The 26,092-nt window shown below is 34.4% G+C and overlaps 3 protein-coding genes across 6 annotated transcripts; 2 read left to right on the forward strand and 1 right to left on the reverse strand.

The window, feature by feature from the left end:
* The first annotated feature begins 1,225 nt into the window (after nt 1–1,225).
* LOC137829935 (GRF1-interacting factor 1) lies at nt 1,226–4,696 on the forward strand. 3 transcript variants are annotated; one of them, XM_068636967.2, is made up of 4 exons: nt 1,226–1,773; nt 2,690–2,766; nt 3,665–3,749; nt 3,910–4,696. In XM_068636967.2, exons 1-4 carry the CDS (start codon nt 1,693–1,695, stop codon nt 4,300–4,302), a joined length of 636 nt encoding a protein of 211 aa, XP_068493068.1. In that variant the 5' UTR covers nt 1,226–1,692; the 3' UTR covers nt 4,303–4,696. The 3 variants fall into 3 exon arrangements, with proteins under 3 accessions (XP_068493068.1, XP_068493067.1, XP_068493069.1); XM_068636966.2 differs by lacking the exon at nt 1,226–1,773 and adding an exon at nt 2,088–2,306; XM_068636968.2 differs by lacking the exon at nt 1,226–1,773 and adding an exon at nt 2,418–2,442.
* A 384-nt stretch (nt 4,697–5,080) lies between these two features.
* LOC137829937 (myosin-11) lies at nt 5,081–19,941 on the forward strand. 2 transcript variants are annotated; one of them, XM_068636970.2, is made up of 38 exons: nt 5,081–5,421; nt 6,599–6,727; nt 7,630–7,773; nt 7,848–7,993; nt 8,077–8,233; nt 8,380–8,438; nt 8,813–8,972; nt 9,047–9,196; nt 9,294–9,430; nt 9,508–9,654; nt 9,784–9,885; nt 10,028–10,085; nt 10,166–10,267; nt 10,809–10,846; nt 11,042–11,168; nt 11,247–11,417; nt 11,568–11,699; nt 11,824–11,933; nt 12,053–12,113; nt 12,364–12,541; nt 12,700–12,905; nt 12,985–13,104; nt 14,057–14,155; nt 14,323–14,544; nt 15,378–15,517; nt 15,977–16,088; nt 16,176–16,220; nt 16,300–16,566; nt 16,665–16,820; nt 16,903–17,109; nt 17,261–17,404; nt 17,820–17,890; nt 17,989–18,088; nt 18,173–18,229; nt 18,324–18,380; nt 18,453–18,533; nt 18,665–18,747; nt 19,400–19,941. In XM_068636970.2, the coding sequence occupies exons 1-38, from the start codon at nt 5,419–5,421 to the stop codon at nt 19,521–19,523; spliced, it is 4,602 nt and encodes a 1,533-aa protein (XP_068493071.2). In that variant the 5' UTR covers nt 5,081–5,418; the 3' UTR covers nt 19,524–19,941. The 2 variants fall into 2 exon arrangements, with proteins under 2 accessions (XP_068493071.2, XP_090161164.1); XM_090305038.1 differs by lacking the exons at nt 5,081–5,421; nt 6,599–6,727; nt 7,630–7,773; ... (8 more) ...; nt 10,028–10,085; nt 10,166–10,267 and adding an exon at nt 10,513–10,705.
* Nucleotides 19,942–20,782: 841 nt separating this feature from the next.
* IAA11 (indole-3-acetic acid inducible 11) lies at nt 20,783–24,923 on the reverse strand. Its single transcript, XM_068636969.2, has 5 exons — nt 24,599–24,923; nt 23,038–23,363; nt 22,187–22,322; nt 21,260–21,321; nt 20,783–21,185 (listed from the first exon to the last, which is right to left on the reverse strand). The coding sequence occupies exons 1-5, from the start codon at nt 24,886–24,888 to the stop codon at nt 21,139–21,141; spliced, it is 861 nt and encodes a 286-aa protein (XP_068493070.2). The 5' UTR covers nt 24,889–24,923; the 3' UTR covers nt 20,783–21,138.
* Between the last annotated feature and the right edge of the window lie 1,169 nt (nt 24,924–26,092).

The raw sequence follows: 26,092 nt of genomic DNA on the forward strand, positions 1-26,092 counted from the left end.
ATAGCAATAGTTTAAATTAAGAAATAAAAAAATTTAAATTTATAAAAATAGATAAAATTAATTTTAACTAATACTTGTTAATTATTTTTAAAAAAAAAATCAAAATAAAAAAGCACATTCAATTGAAAAAAAAATACTATTTTTTTTATCTAAAATACACAAATATCATTTACATAATAACACTTATATAATTATGTCATTTTTATAAATTTATCAAACACTCACAATCCAACAAACCAACTTAATAACTCAAAACTTATAAATATTTTTTTTTTCAGTTAAGCTAATTTATCTATTACCAACTAGTTTCTGTCAACTATATTCTTAGGTTAAATACATGCAAAAAATTAACAAAAAGACACTGTATATTTAATTACCCTTGGCATCATGTTGTTTGAAGTGAAATAAATCTTAAACTAAAACCTCCTTACCATTAATATTTCCTTTCACTTTTAACCTTGTTTCCCAATCTATCTTAAAAGCTAAGTACAGACTTCAGTAATTGTAAAACAATATTGCATAAAGAAAGAAAAATGAAATAAATTTGAATGGTTAACATTCATAGTCATCAAAAACAACAAATAACAGAGTAGTTTGTGAAATAAAAAACACCCACACACAGTAAATATTTTTCTTTTAAGAGGGTTAAGTATACAAGCTAACTTAAACTATATAACAGTGTTTTTTAAGCATAACATAACTGTTGTATGTGTAGATGGGAGAAATATGAGAAATAAAAGGTGATAATTTTTTTTTTGATTCTCATGTATGCATTCAATAAATCTTGTATATAGTTTACTACTCATATTGTGTCCTTTAATCTTTATTTTCTTTTAATTTAACAGGCTCATGAGTAATTTAAATACTTTCAGAATAATTTATTCATTAAATTTTTAGAACCAAATAGCATAATTTTCTTTCCTTTTTGTTTCAACCATCTCTCTCGTTTGGTTGTGAAATGGTGAAAGGAAAATCAGAGTGGAATCTTGCAATTTTTAAATTATTGTTAACAGACGAGTTTTTAGGTCTTGCACTAAAACTAACTATTTTTATTAATAAAAGAGTATCGAAATATATATAAACAAAGTAATTGATTTCATAAAAACAATAAATTATTTGTGTCCCAGTATTATGATTCTTTTTCCTATATTTTTTGAAACTAAATAAACAGTGACTCCTGCAATGAAGCTTAACAAAGAAAAAACAAAATTTTGCTATGTCTTGAGAAACTTTTGACGTATTTGACTCTGTTTAGTTGCGAACAGCAGCATCTTTTATTTTCTCTCTCTGGTCCATCACGTGAGCTACTTTTTGAAGAGAGAGACAGAGAGAGAGAGGGAGAGAAAAGACACGCAGTTCCAGAGAGGGACCCTGTTGCAGAGAAGAAAGAGCCAAATCAACCAGGTTCCCTCAACCTCAACTATCTCTCTTGCAATAAATAATAATATCTTTCTCGGTGGTGTGGTAGCAACATTGTAAATGAAATTGTAATTGCAAGTGAGAGAGAAGGCAAAAGCGGGAACAGAGAAAAACACAGTCCTTTGTTTCTCTTTGCAGTTCCTTCCTCCGTTGCACTCTTCCCTTGCAGGGGTTGTTTCCCCCTTCTGCTTCAGAGAAAAAGAGAGAGAATAGATTTCAATTTCATCATCTCTTGTATATAAATAGTGAACTTAGTTACTTAGCGTGCGAGAAATGCAGCAGCACCTGATGCAGATGCAGCCCATCATGGCAGCCTACTACCCCAACAACGTCACCACTGATCACATTCAACAGGTCCTTTCCTTTCACTCTTCCATTTCCATTCTCCCTCTCTTTTCCTTCTTCTCCTTTTCTTTTCTTTTCTTTTTCTCAAGCTTCTTTCCACTTTCCCTTCACCTGTCTCTGCTCAGGGAACCTTTTCTTTTGTGTCTCTGAGCCTGTGGGTCTTACTGTGCCACTTTTAGTACTACCCCTTGCTTACTCTGTTTCTCATTATGCCTTCTTCTCTTTATTCTTTGTCACTTTCTGCTAACATCTCTGTGAGACTATCTTAACGTAATCCCCGTCTTTGTCACTTCACCTTCACCACTTTGCTTGATTCCCTCTGTTTTTATCATTTATTAAGCTTGTCTACACTCATTCTTGGGCCCCTTCTCTTTGCCTTTCATTTTAATTACTTTTCTCGACACAGTAATTGTATGTTTACACTGTTCTGGTGGCACCCCACTTTTATACCTGCTGTGTTCTTTGCCCCGTTCATGGAATATAGTGCTGAGCATGACGCTAATAGATTCTCTCATGTGTTCCTTCTGCGGTTTTGTAGATTGGTACATGCATTTGTTTGGCTTCTCTGTTTTGGTTTAGCACCTCCATGGTGATCTGTGTGTGACAATTTTGAACGGCCGGAAAATGATTACATTTATAATTTCAGTTGACAGAAGTAAAATTCACTAATGTGATATGGTATACACAACAATTGTTGTACAATGCATTTTAGAAAATACACCCTAAAATTCTCTGCATATTTTCTGAAGTTTACTATGATTAACATGAATCATATTGTGTGTTTTAAGGGAGAACAGATCAAAAAGGACTTTTTCTCTTTGTTGTTTTCCCCCCACCACCTCACATTTACTAGGCAATTTTTCCCTTGTTTTTTTTTATATTATCATCTCTCTCAAATAACAAGTTTTTGTCTCTTTTCAAGCAGTATCTGGACGAGAATAAGTCTCTGATTCTGAAGATTGTTGAAAGCCAGAATTCTGGCAAGCTGAGCGAGTGTGCTGAGTAAGAATTTGTTTAAATTGCATCATTTGAAAATTTTGATTCTCACATCTTAATTTCTTGGCAAGCATGCATCCTTCTGGTTTGGTGTCATATAATAACTTCAAGGAATAGAAACTTGAACAAGTTCTTACATCAATCCCTTTAGTGAATTTCTAACTTAGTTTTCTGGTTACTTGTTCCACTTGCAATAGCCTAGCTCCTCATAGATTAGCTTTGGGTATTAGCGCGATTAAATAGTTCATGCTAATAATGATTTATCTCAAGATTAATTTTCAAGAACTTAAAAACCTCCTACTTTCTCCTCCTAGTTTTTTGTGTGATATTTTACTTGCAGTTACAGTAGTTGTTGTTCTAAGCTACCTAACCAGTCAATATGACGACAAAAGCTATGGTGTTTGAAATTTTGAATCTATATGGAGTCTGCATTGACTACCTATCTTTTTGCAGGCTTTTTCTAAGATACGGGGTACCCCACAATACTTGAAAAAAATTGGACACCAATAGTTTAATACAATTATGAATTGAATTTGCAAACATGATAAGTTGATGCAAAAGAGTTGTCACTTTCTGTACATATATTTTACATCCCGCAAGGTCAATCTTTCGGAGAAAGGTTGTAACCTTTTGGGCAACTGCATCATTCGTTGTTTTTTTGTCATTGCAGCTGGAAGGGAACACAGGATACTCCAAGTAGATTAAACATTTTTCTTGGGGAAGGGTGGGGGTATGAAAAAGTTGCTTCAAAAAATCACATTTCTCCATGTTTGCCTTGTGATAGAAACCCGAAACAATTATTAGATTTTGCCTTTAACGTCATGGCATGGCATGGAATTCTAGTTCCTTTCCTGCTCCTTTTGCTGTGGTCCTAAATCATCATAACCTTTTGTCTTTATTTCAGGAACCAATCCAGGCTGCAGAGAAATCTCATGTACCTTGCTGCAATAGCTGATTCTCAGCCCCAACCACCTCCTATGCCTGGTCAGGTACACAATTATTTTTCAGAATATTTGATTAGCATAAGAAATCACTTTGAAAGCCTCAACATGAGACATGCTGGATACATTTTATGTGCAAAATATGGTAATGATCCAATATCATACATGACCTTCAGTTAACTTCATGTTCTTTTGGATGTCATTGCAGTATCCTCCTAGTGGAATTATGCAGCAGGGAGCACACTACATGCAGGCTCAACAAGCTCAGCAGATGTCACAACAACAGCTAATGGCTTCACGCTCCTCCCTTTTGTATGCTCAACAACCCTTCTCAGGGCTTCAACAGCAGCAAGGCTTGCACAGCCAACTTGGCATGAGCTCCAGTGGAAGCCAAGGCTTTCACATGTTGGAAAGTGAAGGCACAACTGTAGGGGGCAATGCAACTATAGGTTCTGGAGGGTTCCCTGATTTTGTACGCATTGGCAGCAGTGGCAAGCAAGATATTGGAAGCTCTGGTGAAGGCAGAGGAGGAAGCTCTAGTGGCCACTCTGGTGATGGTGGTGAGACCCTTTACCTGAAATCTGCAGCTGATGGAAACTAAACTAGCCAGGGAGAATGCTGAAGTTTTCTTGGCTTTTAGTGGTTTATTTAGTTAGGAGAATTAGGCAGTGGACATTAAGTAGGGGAAGAAGAAAAGGAAAAACTTGCTGCACTTGCTGCTAAGATATGTTGTTTGTTTATCTTGTGCTGAAGGCAAACAATCTTATCACTGCCTTAAAGTTTCTGCAGTAGTACTAGTAATGCATGCTTTATTTTCTTGTGTAAAGCTTTAATTATAAATGTCAAGGTCACAATATGGCCACTTGTTATCCAGACGGTTATGTGGCGAACCATGACAGATGTAATTTTGCCAACTTCATGGACTTTGAAGGGTCGAAGTTAAGTCACAACCTAAACCCATCATATATGCAACATGCTGTTGTGGTTCATGGTTAGTCTCACTGCCTACCAAGTACATATTTTTTTTATAATTTATAAAGTTAAAAAAACAATCAAAAGAAAATGAGTAATTATTATTTTATAATTAAGTTAAAAAATGTGATTATAAGTCGTGAAATACTGTGTAAGACATTGTTTAAAGATCCATTTTAATATTTATAATAGAGAATAAGAAAGTGATTATTATATATATTAATTTAATTGTTTTGTCTATAAAAAAATAGTTATTAAATTCATTAGTTAGAGGAGGCCACGCAGAAATGGATAAATGTATAAAGTTGAATATTATTGTGAAGATTATGGTGGTGTTAAGAAGTGACAAGTGGCAGTTGGAGTGTTTGAGCATAGGTATAAACATTTGAAAGAGAAGGGAAGGGAGTGAGAAGAAATTTCGTTAAAAAGCGAAGAGGAAGAGACACATAGTTGATTAGGAACCACGAGTTGGCGCGAAAGCAAAGGGAAGAAGAAGAAGGTGCCGAAGTTGAAGGGCGAGGCGAAGAATGTCTTCTCATGGATCCACACCCTCACCCTCACCTACATTCACTTCCACTTCTCTCTCCTTTCATTTTCCCTTCCCTCTCACTTTCACCTTCATCTTTTCTCACTTTCTTAACGCATTTCATTCAAATCGCACTGCCAGATCCCTTACTGTTATCCTTCTCTTTATGAACCACCTACTCCTCCACGCCTCCCACACCTTCCAATCGACACTGCGATAATGGTATGCTTCTAATGCAAACACTTCTCTCGCCATTTTCATTTTTCTTCTTTTTCACGTAATGCGGCTTTTCTTTCTGTTTAGTTAGTCGCCTGCACAATCAATACAGGCCTCAGGCGTTGACCTGTTTTATGTTTATAAAATAATACTATACTTGCGTACCTTATATGCGTTGGAATTGAAAATACTTACGTAACTGATGGAATGGAACTATGGACTAGATGCTTCAGAAGGTATTATGGATCATCAAACTTTGAAGTAAAGTGTTTCTATGCAATTCATACCTGTTTTATATCGTGATCCTCCTCCATGATCAGTGCACATTGGGATTTTGGATTAGTATGGGAAAAAGGATTGGACTCACTGGTAAAATCCGTAGTACAAAACTGGTATACAGTTTCTTAGGTGTTTTTTTTAGTGTTGTTTTCTTATAAGAACTGGGAGATGTTGCATTCAGATGGAGTTGGGCTACGTAGGCAGCACTGTCAGAGATATGATGCCAAATTATGAAACAAAAGTGATCAATCATGGAATGCACGCAGACAAATCTCACTTGGTTTGTTCTGTGTATGGATTGGACATGTTATCCAGATGTGTTAGAGAAGGGGATAATTTTTAACCTTTTATTTTTCTTTTTAGCAATGGGTAGAAGAAATTTTGATTTAGTTGGCATATCAAGTTTCAAATTAATATTGTGACTCGTGATTGTTTATTCTAAACATGAACTTCCACTTCTGAAAAGCATCGACTTAGACTTGTAGAATCTGATTTCTTGTAAAGCAATTTTTCGAGATTCAGAAAGAATTTCAAAATAGCTCCCAATCTATGTATAGAAACGAAACGGGTGTATTAGGAAAAAAATGATATCTTTTCATCCAGCAGCTAACTCTGATTAAACTGACTGACTTTTGTAAATGTGGTATCCACTTGGTTGTTAGGCTACTGTTTGTGAAAATTATGGTAAAACATTCTGATTTATTTTATTTGGCTGTTAGTATTACAGACTCTGTGTAACTGTTAGAAAGAAACTTGTGTTATTGGTAGACATATTTTAGTTCAGTTTGGAATTTATAGATATTTCTAGGCACACGTTATGAGAGAAATGTATATACAGTTCTTGTTAGTTTTTTTGCGGACAAGATAGTTGTAATAAAAAATTATTCCATATCTCCATCTGCAGGGGACTCCCGTGAATATTATTGTGGGTTCTCATGTCTGGATTGAAGACCCAGAGGTATCTTGGATTGATGGGCAGGTATTAAAAATCAATGGAAAGGATGCTGAAATTGAAACTACCAATGGAAAAAAGGTTTGTAGACTGTCAGAGTGCCATTTACCGGGTTCTGTTTTTTATAGTATTAGATTTTTTGCCTTTATATGCATTATATTTTGAGAAGAGGATCGGTAGGTTTATTGTTAATTTGGGTCATTGATACGTGGCTCCCTGTCTTGATAAATTAGGCTTTCATTCTAAAATCAATTCATACTGTGTAGGATAGCCAAACTTTGACATTGGCTTATTGTATGGCAATAATTAAATGAAAGCCTTTAGGGGAGGGTTTGACCTCATTTTTTTTCCTGTGTATTAATTTTCCAAAAATATATTAATTTGCCGCCTCTCTTCAATTTAGTAATTTTCACATGAGGTCCCCATTTTATTTACTTTAGTTTTGACCCTGGTATCCCTTGTGATCATCCTATATATAATTATATACAGCACCTGATGATCAACTTAAAAAAGATAAAGCACTGCTAGTCAGCTGTATCTTAGCTTCAAGTAGATCACAAAATGAGTAAAAAAGGGTAAAGAAAAAATAAAAAAGTAACAAGAGATCCATAAACAAGCCTTATTTCTTTCATTGAACTTAATTTTCCAGCTTGGGATTCAAGTCATTATTGTGATCCATCAAAAGTTGTGTTAATTAATGTTTATCATGTTGAAAATCCACCGTCAAAGTCATTGGAGTCCTGATAAATTTATTGCCATCAGTTTCTTTACTGTATTCCTGCTTTATTTTTACTGATTGAACTCTGTAGTAAAAAAATAATTATTATTTGTTGACTTCTAAAGGCATTTTACTTCATTGATGAAACACTCGCTCTTTCTCATGCTTCTATTGCTAACTGATAATCTGCAAATTTTACTGTGACTTATTTGGCCAAAGATTACATCTGAATTATTACTTGTACTTCTATTTTGCCTATTTCAAGGTTAATGCAAATTTATCAAAAATATATCCTAAGGATATGGAAGCTCCCCCTGGTGGAGTGGACGATATGACTAAACTGTCCTATTTGCATGAGCCTGGAGTCCTGCAGAACTTAAAGGCTAGATATGAATTGAATGAAATATACGTAAGGATTTCTTCCCTTTAATGTGATGAGATGACATACAGTGAAGTTTACAAGTGAAAATATTGTTTTGGCAGACTTATACTGGAAATATTCTGATTGCAATAAATCCATTCCAAAGACTACCTCATATTTATGGTGCACATATGATGCAACAATACAAGGGAGCACCATTTGGAGAATTAAGTCCTCATGTATTTGCCGTTGCTGATGTTGCATATAGGTAATCTTAAATTTTTTCTAAAGATTAAAGCTTCATTTCTATAATTGAAGCAAATATTAAATTGATGCTTTTATTAATAACAGGGCGATGATTATTGAAGGAAAGAGTAATTCAATTCTAGTCAGTGGGGAAAGTGGAGCTGGTAAAACTGAAACTACAAAAATGCTTATGCAGTACCTTGCTTTCTTAGGTGGTAGGGCTGGTACTGAAGGACGAACAGTTGAACAACAAGTTCTTGAAGTATGATTCAATTAATAACTCTCATTTTTTAAAATCTAACAGAATTCCCATTCTCATGCTCCCTCCCCCTCCCGAATAACTTTTGTTTTTCTTATCTTCTATTATGAACTCATTCAAGATTTCCATATTGACTGATTTGAGTGCAGTCAAATCCAGTTCTGGAAGCATTTGGGAATGCTAAAACTGTTAGGAATAACAATTCTAGGTGAGTCTCTCTATAGTGTGGTAAATAAAGAATTTTGTGGGTTTTATTCTCTATGACTTCTGGTATATAAATTATCTTTTTTATCAATCTTTTTGACATGTGGGCCATGAAGGATTCCTTGTGCTTCATTCGTTCTGCTTCTCTGAAATTATAGATTAACTGTGCCTCCATTTTTTTCTCATTTCATTACCTTTAGTATCACGTCATATTGCCAAAGGATTATAATTTTAAGATGCGAAGTTAGAATGATGCCTTAATCAATTTTTTGTTCAGAAAATGATTTATTTTTTGCTAATATAACCTGCTCATGATACTGAATGTGCAAGCTATTACCAAAGAGTTGGTTTCAAATTCTCCTAGTGTTAATGGTGCAGTCGTTTTGGTAAATTTGTTGAGATCCAATTTGATAAAAGTGGAAGAATATCAGGAGCAGCCATCCGAACATATCTTCTAGAGAGATCTCGTGTTTGCCAAATTAATGATCCTGAAAGGAACTACCATTGCTTTTATCTTCTTTGTGCTGCACCAAACGAGGTGGCTTTCTGTCTATCATCTACTCACTGTTGATTCTTTTAATTATGTAAAGTCATTGGAAATTCTGCTAACAGGAAATTGAGAAATACAAATTAGGAAATCCTAGATCATTTCACTACCTTAACCAGTCAAAATGCTATGAACTGGCTGACATAAGTGATGCTCGTGAATATCTTGCCACTCGGAGAGCTATGGATATTGTTGGAATAAGTCAAAAAGATCAGGTATTTCTTTAAGAATAACGAATGTAGCTTCTTTCTTGCTAGAATATAGAATGATTGTTTTCCACCTCTCTGCTTTGTCCTTTTGTCTTGTTCTCAGGAAGCCATTTTCAGAGTTGTTGCTTCAATTCTTCATATTGGTAATATTGAATTCACCAAAGGAAAAGATGTTGACTCATCGGTTCCAAAAGATGACAAAGCCAAATTCCACCTGAAAACAACTGCTGAGCTTCTCATGTACGGACACTGTTGTATCATTACTTGTGTTTTTATGGTTTATAGTTTCTTTAAGATGACTGTCAATATTGGATCAGGTGTGATGCCAATGCCTTGGAAGATGCATTATGTAAGCGTGTCATGATCACCCCTGAAGAAGTTATAAAAAGGAGCCTTGACCCCCAAAGTGCAGCAGTGAGTAGAGATGGATTGGCAAAAACAATTTATTCTCGGCTATTTGACTGGTAAGATACTGAAAATGGAAATACAGTCATTTTTAAGACCTTTGTAGAGTCTAATTAGTGAGACATACTGAATATAAGGATACATGGTTCTGGTTTTGATTCCTGGGTCATTTATGTTTTTGCTAACAGGCTGGTGGACAAGATTAATAATTCAATCGGACAAGACCCCAAATCTAAGTCTTTGATTGGGGTCCTAGATATCTATGGTTTTGAAAGTTTTAAAGCTAACAGGTAATATATAGTTTTGAAGAATAAACATATCGATCCATTAGTATGTCCAAGTGCATTACTGAAGATATTGAAAGCAACTACCTCTACTTGTTCTCAAGTTTCAATCTTTTGTAACTTATTTTCAGTTTATCATGCTCTGCAGTTTCGAGCAATTTTGCATTAATTTCACAAATGAGAAGTTGCAGCAACATTTTAATCAGGCAAACTCTAAGAACAAATTATGCACTTCAAGTTCGTTCACTATTTCTGTATCTAATATGACTATGATGATGGCTTTCAGCACGTGTTTAAAATGGAACAAGAAGAATATACGAAGGAGCAGATCAATTGGAGCTACATTGAATTTGTTGACAACCAAGATGTTTTGGACCTTATTGAGAAGGTTTTCTTTCTATCCTTATTTCCCACTTTCTTCCGGACATTGAGTATATTAACTCATTTTTAGATGGAAGCCCTCTATTTAATTGTTCATATCATTAATGAAACTGAAAGGTAGTGTTTTTATATGCTTAATGATGATATATACAATGCTGCCTTTTTTAACTATCTAATATAGGTTCTTCCCACAGTCTATTTAGTGAGACTATACCTTTCCTATTAATAATGAATACTCGATTGATCCAAGTTGGAAAAGGTTGACAAAAATCACAGAACAGCTACATACATGTAGAAAGTAAGAGAAGCAGGAGTACAGGAACGTGTGATGAAAATAAAATTGGTTTACGAGTTTCTTTCTTGCTTCTTTGGAACTGAGCTGCGAGATCTTTGTTATATAAATTTACCTTTAAGGAATTTCTATTTCTGAGTAGTCGTCCACCAAGTTATTACTTTGAGCCCATTTTACATCCTAATTCAATCCCTAGTTAGGCTTTTCCTGCCTTTTGTTCTTATTCTATTCTTTTACATTGATTTTGCTTTTGCAGAAACCTGGAGGAATCATTGCTCTCCTCGATGAAGCTTGGTAAAATATTGTTTTTTCCTCTTGTGAACTTCTTCTTTTTCATAGTTTGCTTGATGATCTTAATTTTTAACCTTTAGTTCATAAAAGTAGACATGATCCAGTTTTTGTCTGGTTTCTTAAAATCCATAGCTCCTTGGTAAATAACATAACCTATCTCCATCATTCTTTCCTTGACCTTCTGCCTTTGTCTTTCAGCATGTTCCCAAAATCAACTCATGAAACATTTGCAAACAAGCTTTATCAAACATTTAAGAATCACAAGCGATTTATTAAGCCAAAATTGTCTCGAACAGATTTCACAATCGCTCATTATGCTGGGGAGGTATGACTAATCTCAACATTTGCTGCTGCCAAAATGAGACATCATGGTTTTTTCAAATTTACCCTCACAAATTTGCAGGTACTATACCAATCTGAACAATTCTTAGACAAAAACAAGGATTATGTGGTTCCAGAACATCAAGATTTATTGAGTGCTTCCAAATGTTCTTTTGTATCTGGCCTTTTTCCACCACTCCCAGAAGAGTCATCAAAATCTTCCAAATTTTCTTCAATTGGTTCTCGTTTTAAGGTATCATTCCTTTCCAAGTCTTGATTGTAAACTTTAGGATTTCACCTAAAAATTCAAATAATGAATATGTGAACAAGCTCCCCTCACTACCTACAAAAATTGAATTGCCTTCTTATTATCAAGAAGCTAACAAAATTCTGAATGGTGCAGCTACAACTACAAAGCCTAATGGAGACATTAAATTCTACAGAACCCCATTACATTAGATGTGTGAAACCAAACAACCTCCTGAAGCCTGCAATTTTTGAGAATGTCAATATTATGCAACAACTTCGCTGTGGTGTGAGTATACTTCTATGTATTTCCTTTATTTCATTTTTTAGAAGATGGTTTATGCAAAAGTATATTCATAATTCCTTAAAGTCTTTACCCCTTCTTCTGCAATTTGTAACTCTTGCCCTTATAGGGTGTTTTGGAGGCAATCAGAATCAGTTGTGCTGGCTACCCTACTCGCCGTGCGTTCTTTGAATTTATAAACAGATTTGGCCTCCTTGCCCCAGAGGCCATGGAAGCAAAGTAAGCATTCTTTTAGTTTATCTTATATGCCTGGGAGTAAAAGTTTGGCTTTGAATGTTAAAATATTTTGTACCAAACTTGGCCATGGTGCTAATGTCAAGTTTTTCACCTATGGGTAGCTGTGATGAAAAAACTGGTTGCCAAAAGATTCTGGAAAAGATGGGGCTTAAAGGATATCAGGTAACTTAATATATTGCACCAGAATAATTATTGTTCGTGTTCTTGTTGAGTTGTTCATACCTCTGCTGTAAATCCCTTTAGGCCCTGGGAACAACTATAACCCTTGCACATTTCAGCATTACTTTGTAACAGCTCTTTCAGACTTAACTATCTAATATCAACTGGGGGCTTGTATGGTCTCATAACTTGCGTATACGTATAATATGTATGCGCGGCTCATATTTTCACTGGTTGGCTTCAAATGTTGTAGATTGGAAAAACAAAGGTATTCTTGAGAGCAGGTCAGATGGCTGAATTAGATGCTCAGAGAGCTCAAGTACTTAGTAATGCAGCAAAAGTTATCCAACGGCGTGTGCGAACCCATCAAGCTCGCAAACATTATCTTGCATTGCGTAAGAAGACCATATACGTGCAGTCTAGGTGGAGAGGTAAATTGTTTCAATAGTGAAATAACCTGATTAATTTGTTAGTATAAATGCAGTCATGTTCATAGTATGACTTCCCTAACTAGCATAATGTATCTTAGATCTGTAGGAAACCTTATTACTTGATGTTATTCTTAAGATATATGATATATTATCTATAGGAAGACTTGCATGTAAACTCTATGAGCATTTGAGAAGGGAAGCTGCTGCTGTGAAAATACAGAAGAATATACGCAGATATGAAGCTAGGAAAGCCTATAAAGAACTTCATCTGTCCGTACTAACACTGCAACGAGCTATAAGGGCCACTGCTGCTCGCAAGGAATTCAGATTTAGGAAGCAGACTAAAGCTGCCATCCTCATTCAGGTTTGGTCAAGTACTAAATGATTTGGATCATCCTCTAGGGCAATCAGTGTTCAATAATTTTCTCTCTCAAAAATTGTAGGCTTGGTGGCGGTGTCACAGAGCTGCCTTATATTATAAGAGGCTAAAGAAAGGTGCAATAGTCACACAGTGCAGATGGAGGGGACGCATATCCAGGAGAGAACTTAGGAAACTGAAAATGGTATAGTTTTATGTCTACCATGATTCTTATAGATTAAGTAGATCCTTCAAATATATATATGACTAAAGATGTAACATGTTCATCCTACATAACTTGTGGCTCAAAAGGAAAAGGACACTATTTGTCATCAGATCAATTTGTTTAATTGTAAAGTTGAGTTTTAAATCATAGAAGTAAATACAAACAATATTTATATTTTTTATTTATCATAATCATTGTCACCCTTTTGAAGAGAAAAACAACATAAGAACAAAAAAATCTCTTGTGATCTACCAAGATTGAAAATTGGCTCTAACTTTTTACTTGTGATTATAGAAGACATAAAATTGTCCCCTTTTTATTTTGATTTCATAAACCACTATGTTTGAGATCTCACCTCGACTGTAGATAAAGACATTTTATAGTATATAAGTAGGTGCAAACCTCACCTTATAAGCCGATTTTATAAGGTTGAGTTAGGTTTAAAGTCCACTTCTTAATATGATATTAGAGTCTATCCTAGCGAAAGTTTGTTGGACTTATCAGATCACCCGTTATCGGGCCACTATTGAACCATCCATAATATATAGTCTCACGCACGAGTTAGCAGGCCTCGGCATGAGGGAGATGTATTTGAGATCCCACACTAGAGATAAGAACATTTCATAGTATATAAGTGAGTGAAAATCTCACCTTATAAGCCAATTTAATAAAGTTGAGTTAGACTTAAAGTCCACTTCTTAATAAATCTGAATTGAGAGTTGTGTGATATTTTTGTTTCTTTCCTTTTTAGTGATATGGAGGATTAAATCTAAGACTAACCCTACCTTGATCCAACTGATTAAGTTGCTTGTACTTGACTAATTTGTAATATAAGTAGCATAAACCTCACTTTTTCAATATTGTTTTCTGGTTTCATTATATCTTTATATTTTCTTCTCTCTAAGTTGACATTTGTTTCCATTTGCTATAGGCGGCAAAAGAAACTGGTGCCCTACAAGAAGCAAAGGATAAACTTGAAAAACGAGTGGAGGAACTAACTTGGCGTCTTCAACTAGAAAAGGGTTTAAAGGTAAGATACATGTTCTGTGGATAGATAGAATTTGGAAGGATTTTTTGTTCCAATGATCTCTTGTACAAATAAGAAATAGAAAACTGTTAAAAGGAAAAAAATTGCAAGTTACTGAGTACCCTTAGAACTGGTAAGGCATCAAGTAAGCCATGTTGAATCATGTGCAGACCAATTTGGAAGAATCCAAAGCTCAGGAGATAGCAAAATTGCAGAATTCATTGCAGGAGATGCAGAGCAAATTTGAAGAAACTAATGCTCTGCTCATCAAAGAGCGAGAGAATGTAAAGAAAGTTGTCGAAGAAGCACCTCCTGTCGTTCAAGAAACACAGGTTATTGTTGAAGATACACAGAAAATTGAGACATTGACAGCAGAAATTGAGAGCCTAAAGGTAAGAAAGCTCAGTCATAGGAGATCAAATCTCCTATTAGGTAAACCTTATTTCAAGGATGCATCACTTTCTATACAAAATGCTTCATTTAAAGTTTAAAGCTTTTATTTCTAACATTACTTTTTTCAGTGATATATAGGTTATATCATTCTTAGAATGGTACATTAATTTTTTAGCCTTTTTTTCTTCATTGGTTAGTTGGTAAAGGAAAAAAAAAACATCAGATCTGGAGTTTGGTATATCTGATTGAGAACCATGAATTTTCATTCTCTTGAAATTAGCAATATTATCAAATTTATTCATTATTAAAGAAAAATATAGTTAATGGTAGTTGATAGAGATGTTCTTCCCACACAAAATGTCCTTTGATGTGTGCACATTGAACTAAACTTACGTCAATTATGAATGATTGTGAAGAATGAGGGTGGCAAGGAGCTTCCATACCATGTTTAAATGTACTAAATGTCAAGGATGATTGTACTAAAACTTACGAGTACATTTCATGTTATGGAGCTTCCATACCAAGTCTAAATGTCAAGAACAAATCATTTAAAAAATTAAGAGGTTAGGTGGAGGCACTTGGCAATAGATTATATCTCTACTGTAATAACTTGTATTAGAATTATATATTTTGATTGGATGGATTTATAAGAGTGCAAAAATGATGTAACTGAAATGTTTATGTTTCTGAATGTCTTTGGATAAGTTTATTAAAAACTGATGATGGAGCATAATTTTCTCCTAAGCTTTTGGGTGATATACCAATGTTTTTGTAGCAGCATATAGTGGTTATCTCATCTTAAGTGATTTGTCTTGGTTTTAACTTCACACAGACTTCACTTGAGTCAGAGAAACAGAAAGCTGATGACTATGAAAGAAAATACAATGAAGCCCAAGTTTGTAGTGAAGAAGGAGGTAAAAAAGTAGAAGACATGGAGAAGAAGGGTCGTCTGCTTCAAGAATCATTGACTAGGTAACATAAATGATGAATAATCTAATGTAATTGTTTTCCAGAAATAATCAATGATGTCTTTCAAAGGAGAACCTTGCCTCACTGTTAAGGTTGTTAGCTGTGACCAAGATCACTAGTACAAATCTTGGATAGAGTCTCTGCTTATGGGGTAAGGCTGTGTACATTTACTATCCCAGACCCTACTAGGTGGTGGGAGCCTTGTCCATTGGGTCACCCTTTAATCAGTGATGATCTGCCTTGAAAATATGGGATGACCTGTCTAAACTTGTGTGCCAAAATTCTTTGTTTTAGACACTTTCTTTCATGTGAAATGTTCCACAATATCATTGGCTAGCTGTTCAAAAAGTTATCTTTCTTTTATCTTTCCTTGATATCTCTGAATAATTTATATCTAATTTCAAAATTTCATCATATCATGCCTACTCTTAATTAACTGAAATCTCATAATTCTATTATTAGGCTAGAAGAGAAGATTACTAATTTAGAATCAGAGAATCAGGTACTACGTCAACAAGCTGTGTCCATGACACCTAACAAGTTCTTTTCAGGACGTTCAAGATCAATCATCCAGGTAATCCCCCAATAATGAATATTATATGCATGGAAACAATAATAAGCTGGACATTGATTTAAAGGAGTTTCTTGTCTGTCTATATAGAGAACTGAAAGTGGTCATATTGTACCAGAAGCAAAGACACCTGTGGTAAATACATCAATTATAAATTTGTTATTTCTTTTGGGTATGTCTATATGGATTTGACTTTTTCTTGGCCACCTAATAGTCTAATCAGGAAATGCATAGCACATCAATGCACCGGAGGGAACCCTCTGACGGTTTGGATGATAAGCCACAAAAGTCACTAAATGAGAAACAACAGGAGAATCAAGAGTTACTCATCAGATGTATTGCACAACATCTAGGCTTTGCTGGGAACAGACCAATTGCTGCTTGTATCATATACAAATGCCTCTTGCACTGGCGATCATTTGAAGTTGAGCGTACTAGTGTTTTTGATCGTATCATCCAAACTATTGGCCATGCAATTGAGGTGTGAAAAATGCAACTTCCACATGCTAGTGCCCTCTTTTTCTTGTTCCTCTTAGGTTAACACTTTCAAGGTGCTGATATATTTCATTCGAATTTCAGACCCAGGATAATAATGATGTCTTGGCTTATTGGTTATCCAATGCCTCTACACTTCTCTTGTTACTCCAGCGTACACTGAAGGCTAGTGGTGCTGCTGGAATGGCTCCGCAACGCCGTCGTTCTTCATCAGCAACCTTGTTTGGGAGGATGACTCAAGTAAGCATTGCTTCTGATTCAACGAACTACTTTCCAATGCAAAACTTTTATCCTTCAGGTAAGCATAGTTCCCTCTTTCCAGAGTTTCCGTGGAACTCCAGCTGGAGTAAATCTTTCCCTAGTCAACGGCAGCGCAAGCAGAGGAGTAGATACACTAAGACAAGTTGAAGCCAAGTACCCTGCTCTGCTATTCAAACAGCAGCTTACAGCATATGTGGAAAAGATATATGGAATGATTCGTGATAATTTGAAGAAAGAAATTTCTCCCTTGCTCGGATTATGCATCCAGGTATGACAAATTATTCTTTAATCTGTAGATTCTACAAACTGGTCTATAATGCAGGCTTTAAAATGATAAAAAAAAATTCCAATTTATACATTTCACATTTCCTTGGAATATCATTCATGTAAAAAATCACTTTTGGTATGTGACGAGATAGGCACCAAGAACATCCAGAGCAAGCCTTGTTAAGGGATCATCACGTTCTGTTGCAAACACTGAAGCCCAGCGCGCCTTGATTGCTCACTGGCAGGGGATAGTGAAGAGCCTAGGAATCTTTCTCAATACTCTGAAAGCTAATCATGTTAGTATAATCACTTTTGGAAGCATTCTTTCTGTGTTTTTGCCTCATAGCAATATGTGCCAATAATACTTCTTGCACTTTACATATATTTTTGGTACCCTTAAATATAGTGTAATAAAATCATGTATACCTCTTTGAATTTAATAAATTTACATGACCTCCCTTATTGTTTGCTCAAGTTACATATATTTTCTTTGTTTTTTATTTTAAGTAAAGGGAGATTTATATGAATAATTAAATATGAACAGGTTCTTATAAATTATTTAGCAAAAAGGTTGGTCTTCATAATTTGGTCTCAGACACGTCTGCATAATATATTCTTCTAACATTATTTTATTTGCCTTTCTTTGGCTAGTTGTTATATTTTCATTTATTTAGTGTTGTAATTTCTCCAACTTCGGCTTAATTTTGGCAGGTTCCTCCCTTTTTAGTTCGTAAGGTGTTCACGCAAATTTTTTCTTTCATCAATGTACAATTATTCAACAGGTTGGTTTGTTCTGCATTTCTAACATCCCGTTTTAAGGGATATCTTCTGTTATGTAAATCGGAATTCTCATTTTAATCATCTCACTTTTTTTGGTTAGTCTTCTTTTACGACGGGAGTGCTGCTCATTTAGCAATGGAGAATATGTCAAAGCTGGTCTGGCTGAATTGGAGCATTGGTGTTATAAGGCAACAGATGAGGTGCATTAACTTTGCACTGCTGTTCTCTTCAGTTCTTTGAACTACATGTACTAACATCTTCCACCCTCCAAAAAAAAAATTCAGTATGCAGGTTCTGCCTGGGATGAGCTCAAACATATTAGACAAGCTATTGGATTTCTGGTATCGGTCTATTTTTAGCTACCTACCATCTGGCTCTCTTTTTTGCAAAATGTCATAGGATAAATATGATGAACTGATTTTTCCTTTGTTTTAGGTCATTCATCAGAAACCAAAGAAAACATTGGATGAAATAAGCCATGACCTGTGCCCAGTAAGTAGAAAAATATTTATCATTGAAAGTTCACTTTATGGCATAGTTACCATTATCGGTGCCTGTGTACAGGTCCTTAGTATACAGCAACTATATCGGATAAGCACCATGTACTGGGATGACAAATATGGAACGCATAGTGTGTCCTCTGATGTAAGTTTTTACAGAAAAGTTTTGCTTAAACTCTTTAAAATCATCCCTGTTAGAAAGCAGTACGATAATTTCAAATTCAAGATGAACAGAAAAACCATGCTGAGCTTTGCGGTATTAATGTTTTCATCTAGGTCATATCCAACATGAGAGTATTGATGACTGAAGATTCAAATAATGCAGTTAGTAATTCTTTCCTGTTGGATGATGATTCAAGGTCAGTCAGATATCATTAGTTCGTGTGATAATTGTTGAGCTTTTCCTATTTTTAATATTCTTGCAAAATATCACTCACTTTTTATTGGCGTAAATTCTTACTGATTAGTTTAACCATGATGCACGACAAACTAAATACAGAAAAATATAGAAGTGAGTTAAGCTTGTGACAGTCCTGAAGCTTTCAATTTTTGATCCCTGACTTTAATTCTTCTCAAATCTCAAATTTGTGACCCCTGACTTTACCAGAATAACACGCACACGCTTATACGGAATATAGACAATTTTTCCATGTTACTATAAAAGCTACTAAGCTTATAATCACTTGCATTCAACTGAACCCTAAAAGCTACCAAGCTTATAATAGGATTTTTTTAAGGCAAGAATGTCATGTTTTAGTGAATTTACTGGTGCTTACAAACAATTTGGACGAGGGAGCTTCTGAAAAATTATAGTTGTGTACGCTGATTTTTTATGTGAAGTTTAAAATTGAATTTACATTTATTTTATATTCTACTCTTGTTTTTGTTGAAAAGTTTATCCAAATTGACTTGAATACTAGTTTGAGAAGCCTGTATTCTTAATATACCCTTTTAAAAATATGTATCGTGACAATGTATCATTAACCATATGAAACCATGTATTTTGTGCAGCATTCCGTTTTCTGTTGATGACATATCGAAATCAATGGAACAGATAGATATTGCAGATATAGAGCCCCCTCCTCTAATTCGTGAAAACTCTGGCTTTAGCTTTTTGTTGCCGCGCCCAGATTGAGAGCTTTTGGTGAGATTTTGATCCACCGGTATTCTTACCCACCTCTATGGAGTTACCAAGTCACATCAGTTAGATGCTATCATGGTTGTGCTTGAACTGTTGACTTTGGTTGTCAGAACAAGTCATTGTATTAAATCTCAGGGATGGATGACAAAATAGATTATCACGTCGTGCAAGTGGATTTTTGGGCTGAGTAAAATGAATAATACTGTAATAGCCTTTTTCGATGAAGTTTTCCTCTTCATTTTTTTATCAATGTTTTTACTTCTGAGCACTTTGTTTTGCTTGGAATAAGATTTTGTATCTAGAAAGAAGTATAGGAATTTTACCTAATTATGGTAGTGAATGAAGTCCATGACCATGGCTTAGAATATGTGGCAGCAAAAGTTCATTTTTTATTTGGACATGTTCCGTCGTACATTCATTGCTTTCGGTTTGCTATTTTATCCTATCACGACAAGTTCTCGAATAATAAATCCACCTCCGACGGTTTATTTACTAATTACTATCTCACCTTTTCATGGAACGGGATCTCTTATAATCGCCAAAATATATGCTAAATTTGTAAACAAAACATCTGTTGGATTTTTACGAGGACAAATGCCAGTCTCAACCACGTGTTTGATCAACATTTACTATTTGTTGCATTCTTGCAAGGGAAAATACAGATGAGATTCGGCACAATAAGTTATGATCAAATTATACAAGAAATAAAAAATATTACCTTCAATTAAAAAATTATATTTATGTGACTCTTCTTTTTTATATTATATTCATTTATTTATCCTCAGTGTGAGACTCAAACTTGTTTCGGGAATCAAAGAAAGTTAACCAATGAATTGATTGATTGTTGTTAGATTCTTAGGTAAATAAGAGTAAGGAATTAACTTGGCTTGTGGAACATCAAAAACTAAATATATAATTATATGTATGTGCAAGAGGTGCAGGTTAGTATTCAAGTTCAATTCAATCTCAAATGTTGTATATCCTTTCTATATAAGTTTTAATTAAGGACTAATTAACTATATCTACGTATTTGCTAGTTCTTGAGGATATGACAACTCACTTTTTAACTATACTACACTTGACTCGTCCACTTTGCAAGAGAAATCATGAAGAACCTTTATAATTATATTAGATTTGTTGAAACCTTCATCACTTTCGTATATTCTCAAACAATATACTTTTTTATGAATTGTTGCTTGATGTTAATGTGCTTCTTTCTTATGAGTGCTATATTGAAATTATGGTAGTGGTCATTTTCTAAACAGGTATTCATTCAACAGAAATTTGAATTACAGTGGTAAGGAAATAAAGTACAGTCAAAACTTTATAGCTGAGAAAGTTAGAAAACATCCCACATTTACAAACACTAAGAAGCAGTCTGACTTGTATGATTAGTAATATTGCATGAAAATCTATGCTGCCTGCACCCTTCAAGTCATGATGAAGCAGAGAAAAAGACACCAAATTAAACAAACAAACTGAATTAATTAAACAAAAGTGCGAGATTTGATGATGTATCCCTTTACTTTTCTCTTTCTGTTTTTGCTCTTCTATTTGTGTTACATTTAAAGTGACAGGTTCCTCGTGTCCTTAGCCATGAAAACAGTATCTATATGGGTTTGCATTTCTGTCTGATGTTTTCTTCTAATCTTGGTGCTGCAGACAAGTACAAATTAGCAGAAGAAAAATATAGCGTAAGTTGTGTTTGGAATAATAATGCATTTGCTTACCAAGTCCATTAGCCTCAGATGTCCTCATTATTCTTAGCCTCCTCACCGAGCTGAGGAACATCCTGATTGCAAATTGACAAAGCAAGATAGATAAATATGAAAGAACAGAAACACAGGATCCTTGTTTTCAGTGAGATAGTAAAAATAAAAGCTAACATAAAACTACAATTATGAAATATTTTTGCAGATTTGAAACAAAAAAGGATAATTCCAGATTTTTGGGGAAAGCAGTTAATACTTAACTAGAATAGGTCTAGGGAAGCTTATCAGACTTTAACTGACTTTCTCTATTTAAGACAAAAAAGGCTGAAGAAGGCGGGATTTTTAACATCCTGGTGCAATTTCACTTGTTAAATTACCAAAATGAATAATTTTTTTAAAAATTACTAAAATGGACAAGTCGTGCCAACGTGACACTACTCCAGTGTATTTGAACTGAAATCGTGCCAAAATGGTACGACTTCAATACATATTTCAACTAAAGTCGTGTCACTTTGACACGACTTATCCATTTTGATAATTTTTTAAAATCTTACCCATTTCAATAATTACCTTGTGAAATAACACCATAATAGTAAAAATCCGAAGGCAAGTGTATTCGACAACATTTCCTCGCATTTATAATTATTAAGTTAAAGTCCTAATAAGACATCACACCGTTTTTAAAGACCTTTTCATTGGTTATACTGTTGAACTAGAATATATTTACATATTATATCACCAGTTTGACCTTAGTAAACCAATAACCACAAACATGAACAAGGCCTTTCAGCAGTGCAATGAACAGTCCAATTATAGAAACATTGCTTACTAGAACATAGATAAAATCTGATAATTACCTGACCAAAACATTATATGTACTATTTGAAAACACAGTAATAACATCATGCTAAAAGAAAATTTGATATTTGTGGACCAAATACTTACCCCCAAGGAACATCTCCAACAAGCATCCAATCTCCTTCCTTGTCTTCGTAAGTGAGCACAAACTTGGAAGATCCATCCAACAATTTTGAATGCATTTCTCCTCCAATAATAATTCCATGATCCTCACCATTTGCTCCTATTGAAAATGATGTCAATACCCTTAGGGGAAAGAAGTAATATAAAACGATGAAAGTTTTTAAATGGTATCATCCATCTCGAAAAAAATACTGAAGAGAGTAGTAGAAAAAATGACATGCAAGAATTATTTTAAAGATGAAATCTTAGCATCAAGTTGTGGTATGTTTGTTTACACTTTCTCTAATGTCACTGTTTGGGAGAAGAAAAGAAAAATTGCTTCATACAAAAAACTCCTAAAAATATCTTGAAACTGCAGTTGAGGTAATCCTAAACAAGTTGTTGTTTGGTGGTTTCTTGTCTTTTTCAAGTTTTGTATAATTTTATAGCTAATATTGAGATATGCCTGAAGAAAAGGACTACGAAAAAGAAATCTAGTAATAATATGAGCAGGGGAGATGAGAAAGGAAGGGTATTATTTCAACCCTTATTCTTACAATGCATTCTGCAAAAAGTATCCCACATATGCTTCTTAGTTTTTTAATTTTTCACCAACTTCAGAATATAAAATTGAGTTATTCACAAGATAGGCCTACAACTTAGTCGATAAAAGAGGAAGCACTAAGTTACTATTAAGCCATATTTAAAACAGACAACATATTCATCATGCAGATAAAATCTCAGTGATCATAAAAACATGTCAGGATACCCTTAAAGCCTGAAGGAGACACATTCTCTTTATTATGAGTATAATGACCAACAACTAGTAAACTCACCTTTGCAAGTGGTGACTGTAGTTGATTCGTTAAACATATCCTCCAACGTTTGTGCTAAGGTTTCATAGGAACTATGAGCGCTCAAATCAACCTTCCTCCCAATAGGTATCCCATCCATATTTACCTTGATGAACAAGGAACTCCTGAGCTGTCTTTTTTCTTTGGCATTAATGTTATAATCATTGCCATTGTCAGCACTCTTCCTTACCACAGTATTATTGCCCTTACTCTTCTCAGTCACTGAGTCGAATACTTCTGTTGATTTTGCATGGATATTGCAGCTATTCACTCTATATGTCCGAAGTGGAGGCCATCCAACTACTTGACTGTCCGGTAAATTCAATCACAACACAAATGATAATCCCATCAGTGAAAGAACTGGAAAAATATTGGTAAATATTTTATCTTTGTTTCAAGAAACGGACAGAAAAACCATGGATTACTTGTTGAGAAAAAGTAAATGCAAACCAATTATTTTATAAATAGTAAAAAGGGGTTACAATTTAAAAGCAAACAAATCATTCTCCAACTAATCTATACTGCTGCTAATCAACAACTCTGTACACTTTCATACTCTATATGGGTAATTCCAACTCCATAAGATCAGCATCTGCTTTATTTTGATCCAACAAATAAGCTATTAAGATGTCAACATGACCCACAGAGCAGAAAAAACATACCACAGTTTTCTACGCATGCTGAACTACGTACTGCAGTTGGGGGCAGCACATAATCCAATTTTACCACATATTAAAAATCGCACATACAATTTTAAAGAAGTTAAAAGTATACTCTTAATAAAAATATAACTTTAATACCCTTCATCTCCCCCTGCTGATCCTAACTCTGATCTGATTAAAACTTTCCTTAATTTCTTTTATGTCGCTGGATCTATCTATAAGGAAACACTTGAGCAAGCATTATTTTGAACTTTTTAGATTTTATATAATGGAATTGGATTAAAGAATCAACTACCGAAGATGTCAATAACATTTAGTTTCAGTTAAAGGAAAATCATAGCAATCTTGCTCTTCAGAGTTCACAAGAATGAAAGACTTCCAACGTTGAGAATTTATGGTATAAAATTTCTCACATCTAAGCTACCTAGTGAATCTAGATCATCATAAACATAAAAACACTCACTTCTAAATACCACCACCATTTATCTTCACCTCACTATTTATCTCAAACGGAAAAATTGTTTTAAAAGGTAACCTCATACTAAGATATTAATATTAAAAAAAAGTAAAATTAATACAATAAAAAACACCAAGTAAACTTCTAATCCATTAACTCCTTAAATCGTTAAGTCTTTGAACTTTCCAAACTCAGTCTAACACATCAAATTCCTTCGGCTAAGTAACACCATGTGATCCATATATATATTCACAAATTAAAAGGAGTGAATTTAGACAGCAGCACAAAACCCAGCATACATAGTTCCACGACACACAAAAATTCAACAAGATCGAACCAAAAATGATTGAGGTAACCAATTCAATTTCAAAGCAAGACAACAAAGATAGGTAAAGTGAATTAAGAATAAGATATATATATTTACCTGGGACGATTATTTGCAACAAGAGATTCAGCAGCTCTCTTGGTGCCAGCAGTGATGTTGGGAGAAGAAGAGGAAGAAGAGGAAGGTGATGGTGTTGCTGAAGAAGGAAAAGCCTTGGCAGTGAAAATCCTAGCATAAGGAGAAGGAGCATGAGCATGGACATGGTGGTGAGACTTAGAAGGAGGGCCAGAGATGCTCAACCCAAGACCCAATTCGATCTCAGACTCTTCTGGGCAAGAAGAGTCCTCCGAAGACAGCACCAAGTTGTCATCTTTAGACACAGTTGACATCGACCCAACACTAGCACAACCACTCAGAACCAAACAATCTGTCTTTTTGGGAAATTGAGGAAGAACAGGCCAAAGGGTGAATGAATTTGAAGGGAGTTGAGTTTTTGGAGAAGAAGAAAAGTATAATAAACGGTTAGGTGGGAATGTTGATGGAAATGAGAGAGAGTGTGTGTGTCGGAGAGAGAGAGAAAGGGGAAAGGGCATTAGGCAGTGTGGGCCCACATGTCTGGTCTGGTTTGTGCGGTTCCTCCATCGATGTTCTGCTTTAACTTCATTGTACTTTTATTATCATTATTATATGTATTATATTTTTTCCATCTTCTTTCTAGATTCTCTATCAAATTTTTCTTTGTCTACACTCTACACTCTGGCAAGAATCAAACACATTTGCACAATTCTAATTGGACGCAACACATTCATCACATCTCATTTTCTCACCTCCCTCCAATTGTATCGTATCGTGACATGCACTAAACCACACACCATAGGATTCGGAAACCACATTTTTTTCTTTGCTGAAAGTCGCAAACCACATGTTCATAGTACTCTCTTTTCATTTATTAGACTTGTCTGCTATAAATGGTTTTTTTTTTTTTTTATGTTGAAGCATTTTTTACTTTTCAGAATAAATTCAATTATTAAGGTTATACTTTTTAGTTTGGTTCATTGACTATAAAGAAATTCATCACATTACAATTATTTCTACTATTTTTTATATTTTTTCTATTTGCACACGTTTTTTTTTTAAATTAAAAATTTATACATTAAAAAATAATTTGTTGGTTGTCACGTTTTAATATTTACTGAGTATTTTCAATTTATTTAGTAAGAAATTTGAGTCTCAAACCGAATATATGATTGCCCGATCTGGAATTAATTAGTTTAGCAGACATGTTGGAATTATTTGTTTGACCAAATAAAAAAAACTTACAATCTTTTTTTGTAGAAAAAGAAAATTAGTCTCCCAAATAAGCTTGATTCAAAGACCCGCACACACATGTTGACTGTCTGCATTTCGTAGAATATATGCTTCTTTCATATAACTACACTCTGTAGTCAATAAATACTTTTGAATTTATAAATTATATTTTAATATTTATGACAATTAATGTGTACTGTAATATGTTATTATTTTTAACTGTAGAAGATTCACACTAAATTTCGTTTCAAAATTTAAAAATCACACATTTTATGAAGTAAGTTT

Source organism: Phaseolus vulgaris, chromosome 7 (assembly GCF_051622355.1).
Source record: "Phaseolus vulgaris cultivar YP4 chromosome 7, ASM5162235v1, whole genome shotgun sequence".
Classification (NCBI taxonomy): domain Eukaryota; kingdom Viridiplantae; phylum Streptophyta; class Magnoliopsida; order Fabales; family Fabaceae; genus Phaseolus; species Phaseolus vulgaris.

Bases quoted from the DNA above. Each gene is read 5' to 3' on its own strand.
- LOC137829935 (XM_068636966.2), top strand. From the start codon at position 2,178: ATGTTTACACTGTTCTGGTGGCACCCCACTTTTATACCTGCTGTGTTC. The intron at 2,307-2,689 runs GTACATGCATTT...CTTTTCAAGCAG, and splicing joins TTCTGCGGTTTTGTAGATTG to TATCTGGACGAGAATAAGTC. The intron at 2,767-3,664 runs GTAAGAATTTGT...TCTTTATTTCAG, and splicing joins AAGCTGAGCGAGTGTGCTGA to GAACCAATCCAGGCTGCAGA.
- LOC137829937 (XM_068636970.2), top strand. The intron at 7,774-7,847 runs GTAAGGATTTCT...TTGTTTTGGCAG, and splicing joins ATGAATTGAATGAAATATAC to ACTTATACTGGAAATATTCT. The intron at 8,439-8,812 runs GTGAGTCTCTCT...TTAATGGTGCAG, and splicing joins GTTAGGAATAACAATTCTAG to TCGTTTTGGTAAATTTGTTG.
- IAA11 (XM_068636969.2), bottom strand. From the start codon at position 24,888: ATGTCAACTGTGTCTAAAGATGACAACTTGGTGCTGTCTTCGGAGGAC. The intron at 23,364-24,598 runs GTAAATATATAT...TTTACCGGACAG, and splicing joins GTTGCAAATAATCGTCCCAG to TCAAGTAGTTGGATGGCCTC. The intron at 21,322-22,186 runs GTAAGTATTTGG...ATTTGCAATCAG, and splicing joins GTTGGAGATGTTCCTTGGGG to GATGTTCCTCAGCTCGGTGA.